Source organism: Gasterosteus aculeatus, chromosome 1 (assembly GCF_964276395.1).
Source record: "Gasterosteus aculeatus chromosome 1, fGasAcu3.hap1.1, whole genome shotgun sequence".
Taxonomy (NCBI): domain Eukaryota; kingdom Metazoa; phylum Chordata; class Actinopteri; order Perciformes; family Gasterosteidae; genus Gasterosteus; species Gasterosteus aculeatus.
In genome coordinates this window covers 14,035,368-14,049,203 of record NC_135688.1, presented here as the reverse complement: position 1 = coordinate 14,049,203, position 13,836 = coordinate 14,035,368, and the positions used below count along the sequence as shown (strand labels likewise).

Sequence of the window (13,836 nt, the reverse complement as noted above, 5' to 3'; positions counted from 1 at the left end):
CCCAAAAATGTTTTTTCTCCATTTAAAACACAATGAAAGACGAAGGGTTAAGAGAGACTGCGCAAAACAACTTATTCGACTTGAGCATGTTTTTATAATTGACAAATATGATTTATAGCACATTTTCTTTTGGTTCAAGCTCAAAATGTAGTTTTCAAATGCATGCTCCAAAACGAGTAATATCGTCACAGTAGTTTGGTTTGACTGTATATTTAGGACACCTTTTCGACATGGGGCTGTCACAGTTGAATGGTGGGTGGGCGTGTCGGGAGGTGTGCTTTTTCCCGATATCTTACTCACTTCCTCAGTCTCTCCGAGCTCCGCTGCCCCCGGTCAAGCCCGTCCTCTCGCTTTGGCAAAGGGGACGCAATCTCCATGCAAATGTCTTCCTGACATTAAAACATCTCCACAAAGGTGATTGTTGGTGTAAACTGCCAGACATCTTCAGTCCAACACCCCCCCCCCCCCACCTCCCCTCGAGAATTCTTTCCTGAGTGCCGCTTGTCTCTCCCCCACGATGCACGAAGCAAAAGACGGAGCACGTCGGAGTGAATTCCCTCTGAAACTCCCAGCGAGCAGCGCAGGAAATAATTCAGTGGCATCAACGGCGGCGGCGGCAGCAGCAGCGAGCGTGAGAGAGACGCTGAGAGACGCTGAGAGAGGGAGTGTGTGTGAGTCTCAGTGTGTATGAGAGAGTGTGTGTGAGAGAAAGACAGAGCGAGAGAGAGAAGGAGGGAGGGAGCCTGAGTGAGCGCGAGTTCCTATGCACTGTGCCGAGCGTGGCTGAGCCGATCCGTCGCGTGGCAAGCTGTGTGTTCCCCCGTCTGGTTCCCGGGCGCTCTGGTGAGCTTACAGAAAAAAGGGGGGGTGGGGGGAGGGAGGGCGGGTGGATGTGGCTTCACCCCGAAGCTCCAGCATCAGTGAAGACCAGCACCCAGCCGGGGCGTCGCAAAGCACCATGGTAGGACTAGAGAGCCACTGCTGACACCGGCGTGACTGATGATGACAGCCCACGCATGGGTTACCGTGCGCCACAGCCGCGCCGCACGAGGAGGAAGCACAGCCATGTGAAAGTGACTCGGCTGCCGGCAACTCTTGGACATGTTTTCCAGGTCAAAGTCTGGATTTCTTTCTGTGTTTGAACTTGTTTTTTTAATCTTGGTCCTTTGCGGCTGTCCCAAACTCACCGATCAGGCCAGGACTAAAGGCAGATGGAACAAGGGGGGTAAGTGATGGGCGCAAACCGTGATTTATGTGTGTGCGTGTCAGGTGACCTCGGTGGGGATGGTGTAACCTTTTGAAACATGACTGACCTTGTCCGGAAAACAGTCCGAGATGTGAATTATTTGAAAAGTCTCGACTCTCCGTTTTACTTACTCTCCGTGGAGGTGTGTACAATTTTTTGTTCACGCGGCATAAGATGCCCAACAACGAAAACACTAGTTAACATTTTTCACCGTTTCAGAGTTTTCATCCCACAGACTTTTTTTGTAAACCACTCCCCTCTCACCACTGCGTCCCCCGTCTCTGTGCGGCGGAGTTTGTTGAGCAAGATCACGTCCATCTGGGCCACCTGGAACGCCCGTTGGCCGGGACATGCCACCGGAGTCTCGGAACTGTGAGACTAGGTCTACAGACTTGGCTCACCAGTCTTGAGGAGAGGTGTTAATAATGCATCTCAGCCCCTCCGTGGGAGCGGTCCTCTCGTCCCTCTTGTAGCATTTTAATCCCCTTTGTCGGATTAAAGGAACCTTTTAATCTGCGGGCTGTTTCTCGGTGAGAAGGCTGTGAGATGCTCCCTGCAGCCTATCGGCATTGTTTGCTCTCGAGGCTCCGGCTCAGTGGGACGTGTGTGTCTTCAAAGAGACAGTGTCTTCCCCGTGATCTATTTAATGATTCCTTCCCGCTTTGCTTTTGCTATTGTTCTGCTTTGCTCATTTCTTCAAATGCATTTGTTTTGCACCCTCTTTGTGCCGCATACTTTGCGGCGACGTGCATCATTAACTCAAAGAAGTTCTGATTTAATGACTCAGACTTTGCTCATTGACACACTCCCAACTATTGGATAATGAAAGAATGTCGTCTTTTGATGTGCAGTTCTACTCTTGCTTTAATCATATGTAAGTGCTTAACTTGTTACAGGGGACAAACAAATTAACAACAATTTTGTTTAATTGTCCAGTTTTAATTTGTGTCAATCAATCAATCACGCAACCTATGATAGAAACTATGTTTATCTCTTCTTTTTTACTTCTATCTGCCAGTGCTTTTAAAAAGAAAACACATTTTCAGCATTTTCTGAATCACTTGCACACCATTGAATGACGGGTGAAACATTTTCAAGGTTGGAATTCGATGTGTTTTGTGCAAATATGATTCATCAATCTGTAGACCAAGTGTAAAGCCGATACCATATGAAATCGCAGCTATCACCGGCCTCTGGTGAAATGGGGGGCAGTGACCTCCCTCGGTGTAATTAGGCCATCGACTCCGTGCTATCTGCAAACAGTTGAACAAATCATTCCACACCCATACGCTGAATTGTAATCCTGCTTGTTTAATTACGGTTCTGTGACGCACATTTTCCACAACTAAGATAAGATCTGTGCGGGGTTGACCAACGTTTATGGATGTCACTACCTGTAGAATGTGGTGTATGGAAGGTAGTCGTTTAGCATCAGCCCCGGCATTGGATCATTGTATTTCCCTCACCAGCGGTCATTTACACTGCCTGTAAATTGCCATTCGTTATCACATTCAATGTCACGACTCTCACGCTTGTCTTATTTTCCCCTGCACATTGTCCATCAATGTTTTCCCTGCTGTTACCATTTACATAGGTGAGAAGCCCCTAGAGGTTTGCTCTCAGAAGGCACAGCTTCAATCCATATTATTTATCCATAATTAACATGGCCAAGCTTGATGTTACACATGTGCAGTAGTAATGTGACCTGTGTACTTGAAGACCAATACAGCTTGACTGTGAGACACATTTAAGACTTGGGTTATAAAAAGCTTTAATTGAAAACTGTACCAAAGGAATTAGTTACCCTCACAGTCAATCAGCATTTCGCAGTCGATTATTTTGCCTAAAAATACTCAAACCGCTCAGATCTGCCATCAACGGGAACCATTCAATCATCTATTTTTTTGAAGGTCAAACACACAAACACAAACAGCCGCTGGTGGAAGTTTTTTTGGTCACCGTGGATTTATTTCACTAGAGACTCATTTGGGGACAACCAGACCTGTTGGAAAAACAATCAAAATGTCCAGAGAATTGTGACGAACCCTTTCTGCAATCTACATAGCGTGATTGCCGTGTTGTGCTCTTACTGTCCTTGAAGCTTTAAAGCTATAAACATTTACAGCCTATGCATCCGCCAAGCCTACAGGGGATGAGCGTTAGATACTCTTTGGATTTTAGATGGAGCTTTGCTTCTATGGTAGATATTCAAAACCATTTCAAACACTGAGGGGAAACAACATTTTAAAAGGTTGTATAAATGATTTCCTCATATTTTTATGATTCCTTGTTACCAAACTGCATTTCCCTTTTATCGTTCAGCTGTCCATACGCGGCTTGATGTAGGCCGACTGTGGGTAGTCAGTGAATTAACACCAGCTATACCAGCCGTGGTATGGCGAAGGTTGCAGCAGAGCATTATTTATGGTCAAGCTACACCGAGAGAGTGGAAGGACTAGTTCTGAAGGTCTCGTTATCCAGAGGCAACCCACGTATTGACTTCCTGCGCAGGTGTCCGACGCGGCCGAGAATCTAGGAAATGACTGTTCCTTTATAGCCTCATACGACCCTGCAGAGAGAGCCTCCATAACTAATACCACACAGGCGCACAGATCAGGGGCAGCAGAGATTGAAGCGAGTCTGGCAATGGGGGAGAAATCCAATTGGATGTATTACGATCCCACCAAAGTACAATAAATGGTAACGTGAAGACAGTACCAGGTGGAGAGAGGCCTGGCTGTGTTGCGCACGCAGCTCTGAAGACAAACGATATTTGAACCAGCCCCGGTCTAGAAACAAAGTCATTTTTCCTAATGTTCTCAACAGCTGATTCACTAAACGGGCCTGCAGAGGCAGTCAGTGAAAGAATAATGGTAGAAAGAAGTCATCACCACGTAATACAGAAATACCGCTCACACGCTCCTCTTTCTCTTACAGCTGAGTCCATCTGACCACCTGGGAAGGGAGTGAGAGAGAATCCAAATTATGCACCGGGAGTAGAGCATGAATTAATATTACCGCTTTCTATTCACACTGGAACAGTGCAGCCTACTGCAGACAAACATCTCCAAATGCCTCTACGGCGTAACTGTGCAACTGTGCAATTAGTGAGTTCTTATGAGGGCTCCTCTGACCACCACAAAGAATACCACAAATATTAACCTTACAGCCTTTGAAAAGGCTTCATTCTAGTTTATTTTTAATTAAAATAACAATTTTTATTTGCCTATTTAAGGATAAGTCCTTAAATCTTAAATCTCCCCAGAGTAAATGCTGAGACATCATGTGCGAGAAACGCAAGCAGTCAGATGTTGACACAGGAAGGAGGTTTTAAACAAACTGCTGTTTGGAAACCTTTTATTAGCAATAAAAAAACAAAGGCGCAAAACAGGTATAACAACCTGTCCGTTGTACATATCCATCATGGTCTACAGACTAACTTTCAGGTTTACTTTTGAGCAGTTTGTAGTACCATAGTTGTTGGTTTGCGGTTTTCCGGTGCAGTGAGGGGATTTACTGTCGTCTTCCAGCTTTTGCGCTTTCCTTCTAGTGACGTGTTAGAAAACATGTACGGAACTTTTGCCTGATTGTGTTTGTTCTGATTTGTTTCATGACGTTGCAGCATTTTGTGCAACCAAAGCCTAAATAAACTAGAATTATCCCCCCCAAGAGAAAAAACGTCCCACTCGCTCCCTGGGCCAGGCAGAAGGTCAGAACTCAGGGGGATAGAAATATCCTACAAACTAGTGGAGGAGAAATGAGCACCTAGCCTGACAGAAAACTAAATCACTGTCATTACTTTCATTAATTAGTTTTGACTTGTGTCTCTGGGCAGGGAACACAGTGGGCGCTGTCACGGAGCAAAGGGTCACTGTCTGTTCCCGTGAAAATGTGGAAACTGGATTGAGACATTAGGAATATGTGGTTAATTTAGGGCAGCAAAGTCCAATTGTGGTATATTATTGCTCTTATTAAGTATTGATAATAAGGATAATATGCAACACTTTGATAACACTGACACAAGGAAGCAATGTTTTAGGATTCTGAAAACATAATTACCATAAATGATATGTTATGTATAGTATTTAGTATGGGTACTGGCAAAGAGGGATTTTCACATTAAAAAGTAAAAATGATAATAAATAAAATAAAGTGACTTGACTGTCAGGGCGTCCAACATGTGTTCACTTAATATATTCACGTATTTTAAGGTGAGGTTTCATGACAGGCGCTAAATACCTTTCCACAGCAGACGTTTAGACTTACCATCAGAAATGCACGTGTTACTGAAAGCATCAACTATGGCCGTGTTCTGTTCGCGAGTCCCACCGGGCCGCGGCTGTGAGTCAGCCTGCACATTGCCAACACCCTGAAACTAAAGCAGCTTATTGTTATTCAGTCGTCATCTGTTTTTTGAATTTATTTATTCACACCTTTGCCTTTTTGATTTTCACATTTCAAAACTCTATTTGGGAAAAATGCATTTACACCTGTTAGTCGATCTTGGGCATCTGACCTACTCTGTTTTTCCGATGCTCAGCGTTCTGTTTCCTTCTGAATCATTTCACAGCAAATCGTTGTGTAACCACACAGTAAATTCAGGGTTGGTGGTATATAGGATTAATGGGGCTTGTTTTACATATTTCTGTATAAATTACATTTTTTCAGTTCAGTTAGCAGAAGAAAACATCTCCAGTGTTACAGCTGTGTTACATTGGCAAGAACAAGATATAAAAGAAAAGCTACATCCTGGTATGGAAATTAGTTTAAATGACCTGTCATATAAAGCCCAAACCTATTTAACCTCTTTGATCTTCACCAATTCGAATATAAAATCTTCAAATTAGTTAGATACTCGATTTGGTCATTTTACTTTGGTAGTTCCCAGCCAGGATGAAACTAGTTGTGCAAGGTTAAATAATGTTGATATTATACATCTGATATACCTATCGTTCCTAATCTTCTTAGTAAGGGATGTGTCATTAGGTAAACAAAGTTAATCTAAAGAAAGTGTCCTAATATCTGCAATCGTAGCCGGAGGCAAGGAAATAGCCCATTGAGTAAGTTGGTAAAGTGCTCGTTCTCCACGTCCTCACCACGCCAGCCTCCAAGCCGCCGCCGTACGCCGCAGCTTAATTGCCACATTCCAGTCACACGTCCGCTAATGAAGCTGGTTTGTAATTGCAGCGGAAATTACCCTTTACAATAACAGTGTTTTATGGCTGAATTTCAGACTGTAAATATGACACCTTAATGTGACGAATGGAAGTGGGCGGGTTTTATGGCCCAGGACCCTTGCAACCCGTCGTCCCCTCGCTTGGCCTCAACAAAGTTGCGATGGATCCGCTCGGATGGTGCGGAGGGGGTCTGCGTGTTAAAGTGTATGCATGGGTGCCGCGCTGTGTATCTTTGCCTCTTCGCTTCGCTCGCTCCCATTCGCTCACCAGAGATCATGATAATGCGGATGACCCCCGATTGGAAAACAGTTCTGCCGTTTAAATGTTTTATTTAAATATTCCTAATGCAGGAAAAGGACGGTGGCATTCTGCTGAGGAGAGTGTGCAAAGCTTCTTCTCTTATTTGTCGTCCAAGGCATTGGCTTTTCGGGTAAATCTATATTTTTTTTTCCCTAGGAAATGTCACCCGCTGAGGATAGAGTAACATCACAGGGGTCTCTATCCAATTTTTCTCCTGTTGCCAGGAAGATGACGCTGTCATGGTCAGGAAATGAAAATCAAAGCGTCGGTAGACTATTTCTCAGTAAGCTTTTTTGACCATATCTGCGGCTCCCTGTCTCACGCTCACTCACTTTCTTTTGAAATACCTCCTTACCTCTCTTTGCTCTCTGCAATAAAACTTTAAACAGATAAGAAGCTTTTTTCTATTTCAGGGTCACCATTAGCCTGAATAATACATTGACAAGAGGAGAGCGGTTTGAGTTCTATGGAGGATAGAAGCACAGCCTTCAATTAAATTATACATCATTACCACAGCTGGCAAGCCTTATGCGACGGTACCATCTCCATCCTCCCCTAAATGTTCCATGTTACTGTCTTGTCCAATATTGGACGTCAAGCAACAGCTGCTTCCTGTCCAGAGCTTGGATGCCTGGTTGATGCACATGAGAAAATTGAAACGGTCGCAGGTACACGGCATAAAGCAATATACCGGTGTTATTCCGTCAAACCGCTGCCTCCAGTTAGACGGCGTTGAGTCGAGACGATTGGTCATGCTTAAATCAGATGGTGACGTAATTTTTCGTTTTGTTCTCAAAGCCTATACTCATGTACATAAAGTGTGTTTGGCCCATGAATACCTCCAGCGATGGCAACACCTCAGGATCTGTGGGAGGTAAAGGGGAGCCTGCATTTTGCCGCTCGCCCGTGCAGTGAAAGTATGTCCAACCCGATGCTGAATGTCCTTTTGGACACCCAGAGTTGCAGCAAAAAGCTCTGGCTTTGTGTGAAATATGTCAGTGCAGCATTTATGTGAAGCAAGGGATTTCCACTGCCAGATTAAGGTGTCCACAAAGCCCCCCCCCCCCTCTCACACCTTACATTTTGCATTAGCATGCGTCTTATCCAGATCCCCTCTCTTGCCCTCAAGAAGATGTCACCAAAATGGCAAATGCTTTTAAGTTATTTTTAGATAGACGTGTTCTGGGTGCGGTCGCACACCAGTTCTGAAATTCTAGTTGTGAATGCGTCTTCAACTGAACATTGCATAAAGGTCTTGAGGTAAAATGTAGTATATAAATACATTTAAGTGTAATATGCGTAGAAGAAATCAAGCATTCTCATTGGTTGAGAGTGACGTGGTGAACTGTATTGCGCCATAAAGTACGGTACACGTGTTCGCGACTGACCGTTTCATGCCAGTGAGCACTCAAAACAAGTGCCTTCACAACAAGATACACCTCCAAATAGTACGATAAAAGCTCTTCCATCACCGCCGAGTGTTCTTACTACTTTCTCTCATCAAAGTAACTCTCCTGTAGTAAATAGACATGTAAATGTTTATATATCTAAATTTATGAAATTTACCTTGTAGATAAGACATGTATGAATTATTATTTTTTTCTGTCGTGATCGCCCAAAAGCAAATAAATGGGATGCTGCGAGATCCAGCAAGGAGCCCCGGGATGTTTTCAGACAGCGCACACATGAATGCCGATCGCCTAGTTAATCATCAACAAACTTTCGTTGCTAGTCTAACTAACGTTATGCCGTTGTTTGTCTGTTGCATGGCAACAGCCACATGTACAGGGACAATTTTTCCAAGGCTACTGAAATGTACTACACAAGGTTTGGTGGCTACAACTGTTTTGTGCTGAATGCTTACTATTTACTATTCATAATGTCGCAGTCATATTATAAAGGCAATAAGGTACTCGAGGCAGTACCGTATTGTCAATAAAGTTACAGTTCAAGGGTTTGCCTTACAACACTCTTGAGATGTAAAATGATTGAAAATACTATTGCTTATATAATACAATCCTGTTGCCCTTTTGCTTTTGAAATACTTATCAGCAAAGAAATTGTACTAATGACTAATTATATTGTCATTCAAATTGATAAAAAATAATTCCACCCGTACAGTGATGAGAGAATGAATCGGTAATTGGTGTTGGAAAGGGTTTCAGGTCATTAAGCTGAAATTTGAGGGTCATTTATAAGATTTCATAGAAATTTACTGCTTATTTCAAGATAGAGGAGGAAGTTTCTGTCTTTTTCCATCCTGAAAAAGCACTGACAGGAGTGCCTTCATGTACAATCTAATGCAGAGCAGCCTGAAGCAGTTTGTATTGTATACACATATATATTTATGTAATATTGTAGTAAAATAAAACTGTCCGTTTCTGCTATTCTATTCTACTTTGAGAATAACTGAAATCTAGAGCTTAGAAGGACATTCTCAAGTGCGTTATTACACCTGCCCCATATTAGTGCTGCATTATTAACATTGTCCTCAGCCCTTTAGTCAATTAACCCCAAAGACCTTAATTTACAACGAATAATGCATAACAATGGATTAACTTCCTGTTCTCATTACTGAGATTGATTGATTAAAATCACAGCTGCTTTATCGGTCATGTTTAAATATGACCATATTATCAGAGTTGCCATTATTGAGTTACCACCAGTAGTGAACTCCAGCAGTATTCAGTTTCCTCAAGTATGCCGGTCCCTCGTGCTGAAACGCCAGCTTTGAAACGATGTCCGTGAGTTGTTCCTCGTCCGGCTCGTAGCTGCAGCTTTATTGTATCTACATACAGTGTAATGTTTCACAGCCAGTTTGTTGACAACACTTGTAAAACCATAATCTTGGGTATTACAGACGAAAAGGAAAATGTGCCTGCGGCTTATTGTGCGTCGTCGTGTCATTGTTTCAGATTAGAAATTGTTTGTTTACATATGCTCCCAAAAATGAATTATTTGAGGCAGTTTATTTTAAGGGAGACTTAAATTCATGTCAAGGGATTATGTATCATTAAAAAGCACTCGACAGGGAATATTACAGTATTTGCTAGAGAATTACACTTTTACCTGAGATAACATCGGATTTTGTATTTACTCTTCCAATGAACAGACAGTACTTGAACAAAGCTTGCTTCCACTATTCTGTTAATCAGTAGTTTCCGCCCTGTAAAAGCTGTTAATTAGGTGAAAGGTCTTTAAAGAATCTAGAAGTATGACATGCATGGCCTAAAAAAAACACACTACAACTTCTTTACAAATTATAATTACAAAAAATATCATCAGAGAGTTGTATTTTCACTATAAAGAGTTGAGAGCTGATAAGCGTTCCACTCATAAAAGTGTGAGTGTTGTGTGTTGTCGATATGAGAATAGATGAAAATGTAGTACAGTGGCCAACGCAGGTTAAGAGTCCTTTATTATGTTCGTGACAGTAAGAAATCCAACTGGGTTTATAAGTACGGTGTCTCTGAGGGCTCAAAACATTACTTTGTACCGTCAAATGGACGTTTTTTCTATGTTATCATGTCGGCGAATGTTTTCTAAATGTTGCACATCCGTTGTGAAGTTGGTGATAAAGATATTTCTTTGCTGTGTCTATTTGCTCAGGGCCATACAAAAACAGAGATTGTAAAAGAAACACGTGCATGTGAGCGTGACCAGTGAATGGCCGGGTTGCTCAGCAGGTTCTCGTGGTAAAGTCACATTTATCTCGCCGTTATGCCTCTGTACATTTCTGTTCAGCTGGATTAGAGTGTTTATTGTCCAATATATCACGCTCAGTTTGCCTGCCATGAAAACATATCTCTATCTCTGACTATTTATTAGCTGGGCTTTGCAAATACAGCGAGAAGAATATTAACAAGTGGTCTCATCTATCTTCCATCAAATGTTACAGAAGGAGTTCAAGAGCACAATTTCCCAACGGCACCGAAATAACGAGTCAAATATTAACCAAAAGGCAATATTCGAAGGGTGGCTATGATGCAATGGCAGCAGGAAGTTATATAACGCCGCGGAGGCCTAGAGACATGAGATGGAAGTCTTCACATTCTGGCTGGATTAAGAGTTTAATGACTGGTAAAATTGTGGCATTTCTCCAAGGTGACCCCTGCAGAGAGATGATCATGCCAAAGCTAGATGAAAAGTGAAGGTAATCCGTTCTTCCTCATTTCCAGATAGCTGTCACCAGCACCGGCTTTGTCACCAAGGCCCAAAGCATGTAATTACACTTTTATTGGCTTTAGGGAGACCGCATCTTCCATTTAAGGAATAATCTCACTCGTGCCACCACGCAAATAGATCACACCTGCACCGCCCCTTGTTCTGTCTCGCTACGCTTCAATGGACTTCTTTGAATCTGGGTTTGGTGCATTGTTGATAGGGTGTAAATACCAGTGTTGTCCGGGAGTCATCCCTCTCCTCTTCAGTTGGGGGCGTTTTATGTGTTGGAGAGCGAGGCCGTAAGAGTGTGACAGCAGCAGCATGCGAGTGTCTGGGTCTACTGCCAACCAGCCTTGACACCATTAGCTCTGGTGACACATTAAGGTTCTGTTTGCCTTGTAATTTGTTTTGTCTGTCAATTTGATGGATGTCTTGTTTGCCGGCACTTCCTCACACGCTGGAAAACGGTGGCTCGAGGACATTGTTAAACGAACTTCAAAAAGGGGTGCAGAAGGCATTTGTTTTCCTTAAACAGGGTTTTCCCTGTTAATGGGTGTGTGTAGCGTTGTCTTGACACCGTGCCGTGCCAGACTCTGAATAATTATATGTGGAAACCTAATTGGAGGAGAAAGGCAGGGCGGTTACAGTGGCCTGAGTGAGCCTGGAAACAGAGATGGTGGAAATCAGTGTGGGAATCTTAAGCTGGCCACTGCCCTTTCTCCCATGTGTAGAAACAAGAAGGTCTGTGCAGAAGTGTAATGAACAGAACCACCTTGATGTCGATTTCATCTGCTCCTTCTCCCTGTAAATGAATGACGGTGTCCCGCTTGTACATCAATTCTACCACCATGTAGCCACCGCTAATTCCATCGCAAAGTCTGTTGTTCACACTGTCACGCCTCACCTCTGTGACTGAGCAGCAGCGCCACAGCCATACAACGGCAGTTTAGCGCACCGGAGGAAGTGTAGAGGGGCGGCAGGGAACAGATGACAGCGCAGCTAACCGACAGAGAACCCTGGCCACTCGCCTGCGGCTGTGCAGCGTGGGCAGCCGTCAGGAACCTCCGCCCTGACCACTCAGCTGAGGAAACACCACCCGCTCAGGTTAACGAACTGCCTCATCATTACCTGCAATGTAATGCCGCCAAGAGGGTGTGTGAATAAATACTGCAGTCCCACTCGTCCCCATTCTGTTGAAATGACGCCATTTCAAAAGAGCTGGCAACGCTTCTGAGCGAGGCGCTGTCACTGTAACAGAACAGTGGGAGGTGAAAGGTAATGACACAAAGACAGAGGAGTGTGGTCAGTTGTTCTTTAAAAGGCCGTTATGGATTCAACAAAAGGTTTGACGGATATTGGACCAATCGGGAGTTCAAGCTCCTGCTTCTCAAAGGTTCTCGTCAGAGAATACTGGTCGTTTTTTTGGTGTTTACTTTTGTGGTTTCAGTGTGTTTGCATTTCTTCTTTGCTGCTATCAAACATGGTAAGAACATGGAAAACAACTCTCAAGGGCCGAGTTCTTACAAGAGGTTTGATTCAAAGTGCAGAGCATAAAGTTGGCAGTGCAGAACACAGTCTCTAGTTCCCATTGTCATTAGGCGGCGCTAGTGAAAAGGATGTGGAAGAAGATCCGGTGCCGCTATACTTAGTTCTGTCAGCTGCAGACGACAGTGTGAGAGAGCGGAGACAATGGTAGAAAGCTTCCTCAATCTCAAAACTTGACTGAAGCAAGTAATTAGCCGTGCGCATCATCGCTCCTGACTCTTTATCACCGGCGATTTGTTACAACAATACCTTGACATTTGAGCGAATGTGTCTGTGTAAATGTAAGACTGTAACAGACGTATCACATAAAAATAACCCATGGTTGTCGCTCCGCTTTTTTTTTTTTTTCTTCGCGTGCGGAAGATAATATGTCACAGCCGAATCTTTTCACCGGTCTAATCCACGGAGCAGGGGATGAAATCGTATTTAGGGATCCGCACCAGTGCATCACTGCCATGATAGTGACAACATGCCACTCTGCAAGCTCTTTTTTTTAAGAGCATTAGAGCCAAGGAATGAGTCAGTCAGCAAAAACACCTCTTGGCTCAATTGTTGTTGTTTTTTCAATTAGAACAGAAACAGCCAGAAATGCTGCAGTGCTGGAATATGTTACTAAATTGGCAGTGTCTTAATCTCTCCATTCATTCACAATATCAACCATGCCAGCCATTAAGTAGCTTCATACATTAAATATCTACGCCTACTCGCATCGCCATAGCCAAATACTTTAAACAGAGAGTCTTGGATTATTGAAATACAAAAGCTTTGCTTTTGTACGTGTTTGTTTCTTCTTTTTTTTTAAATCTGAAGCCAAGCGTGTCTCTGTAGGATATGCAAATTTAGAAAAGAATGGCTGTCTGGCTCTCTGAGAAGCTCTTATGCTTTACCGCTTCAACACTGAATAGAGCATAACGTGCTATAAGGTGCTGGAAGGAGAACACAACTGGACCCTTTGGAAGAGATTAAAGTGTTTGTGTTTTTCTGTTCTGTTGCTGATGGAATAAGTGTTCTGTCTATAAATAGCCATTTGTGATCCGGTACTCTGTCAACACTCATTGTCATCTTGTTTGAGGTACTGACAAGCTCGTATTAGTTTGAATAACACTTGCTCACACTAAAGAAAGGCGTGCAGCTCCCTTCACATCGCGCAGAATCGCTGGATGGTGAACTCGGCTACACTTGCATAGCGAATGAGGGTCTGCAAGGAGCGATGGAAAGCCAGCGCTGGAGTGTCACCGCTCATGAACGGAGCCCTGAAGAGGCGTTCTGCGGCTACAAGAGGCTGAGAAGCCAAACGGCCGACCTGCAATGTGACAAACGGGTTCAAATTCCTACACGTTACTCAAGTAGCTGCTGACTGTGATTGTTCCCCCGAATGCTCTCGCTTCAGCTGCTGATAATCCT

General features: G+C 43.5%; 1 protein-coding gene across 22 annotated transcripts in view; it reads left to right on the top strand.

Annotated features, from left to right (window-relative positions):
- The first annotated feature begins 789 nt into the window (after positions 1-789).
- Positions 790-13,836, top strand: part of robo2 (roundabout, axon guidance receptor, homolog 2 (Drosophila)) — a 229,213-nt gene continuing 216,166 nt past the window's right edge. For all 22 annotated transcript variants that reach the window (XM_078098332.1, XM_078098317.1, XM_078098328.1 and 19 more), the window contains exon 1: positions 790-1,225. In XM_078098332.1, coding sequence (XP_077954458.1) covers positions 1,102-1,225 — 124 coding nt within the window. In that variant the 5' untranslated portion in view covers positions 790-1,101. The remainder of the gene's footprint in view (positions 1,226-13,836) is intronic.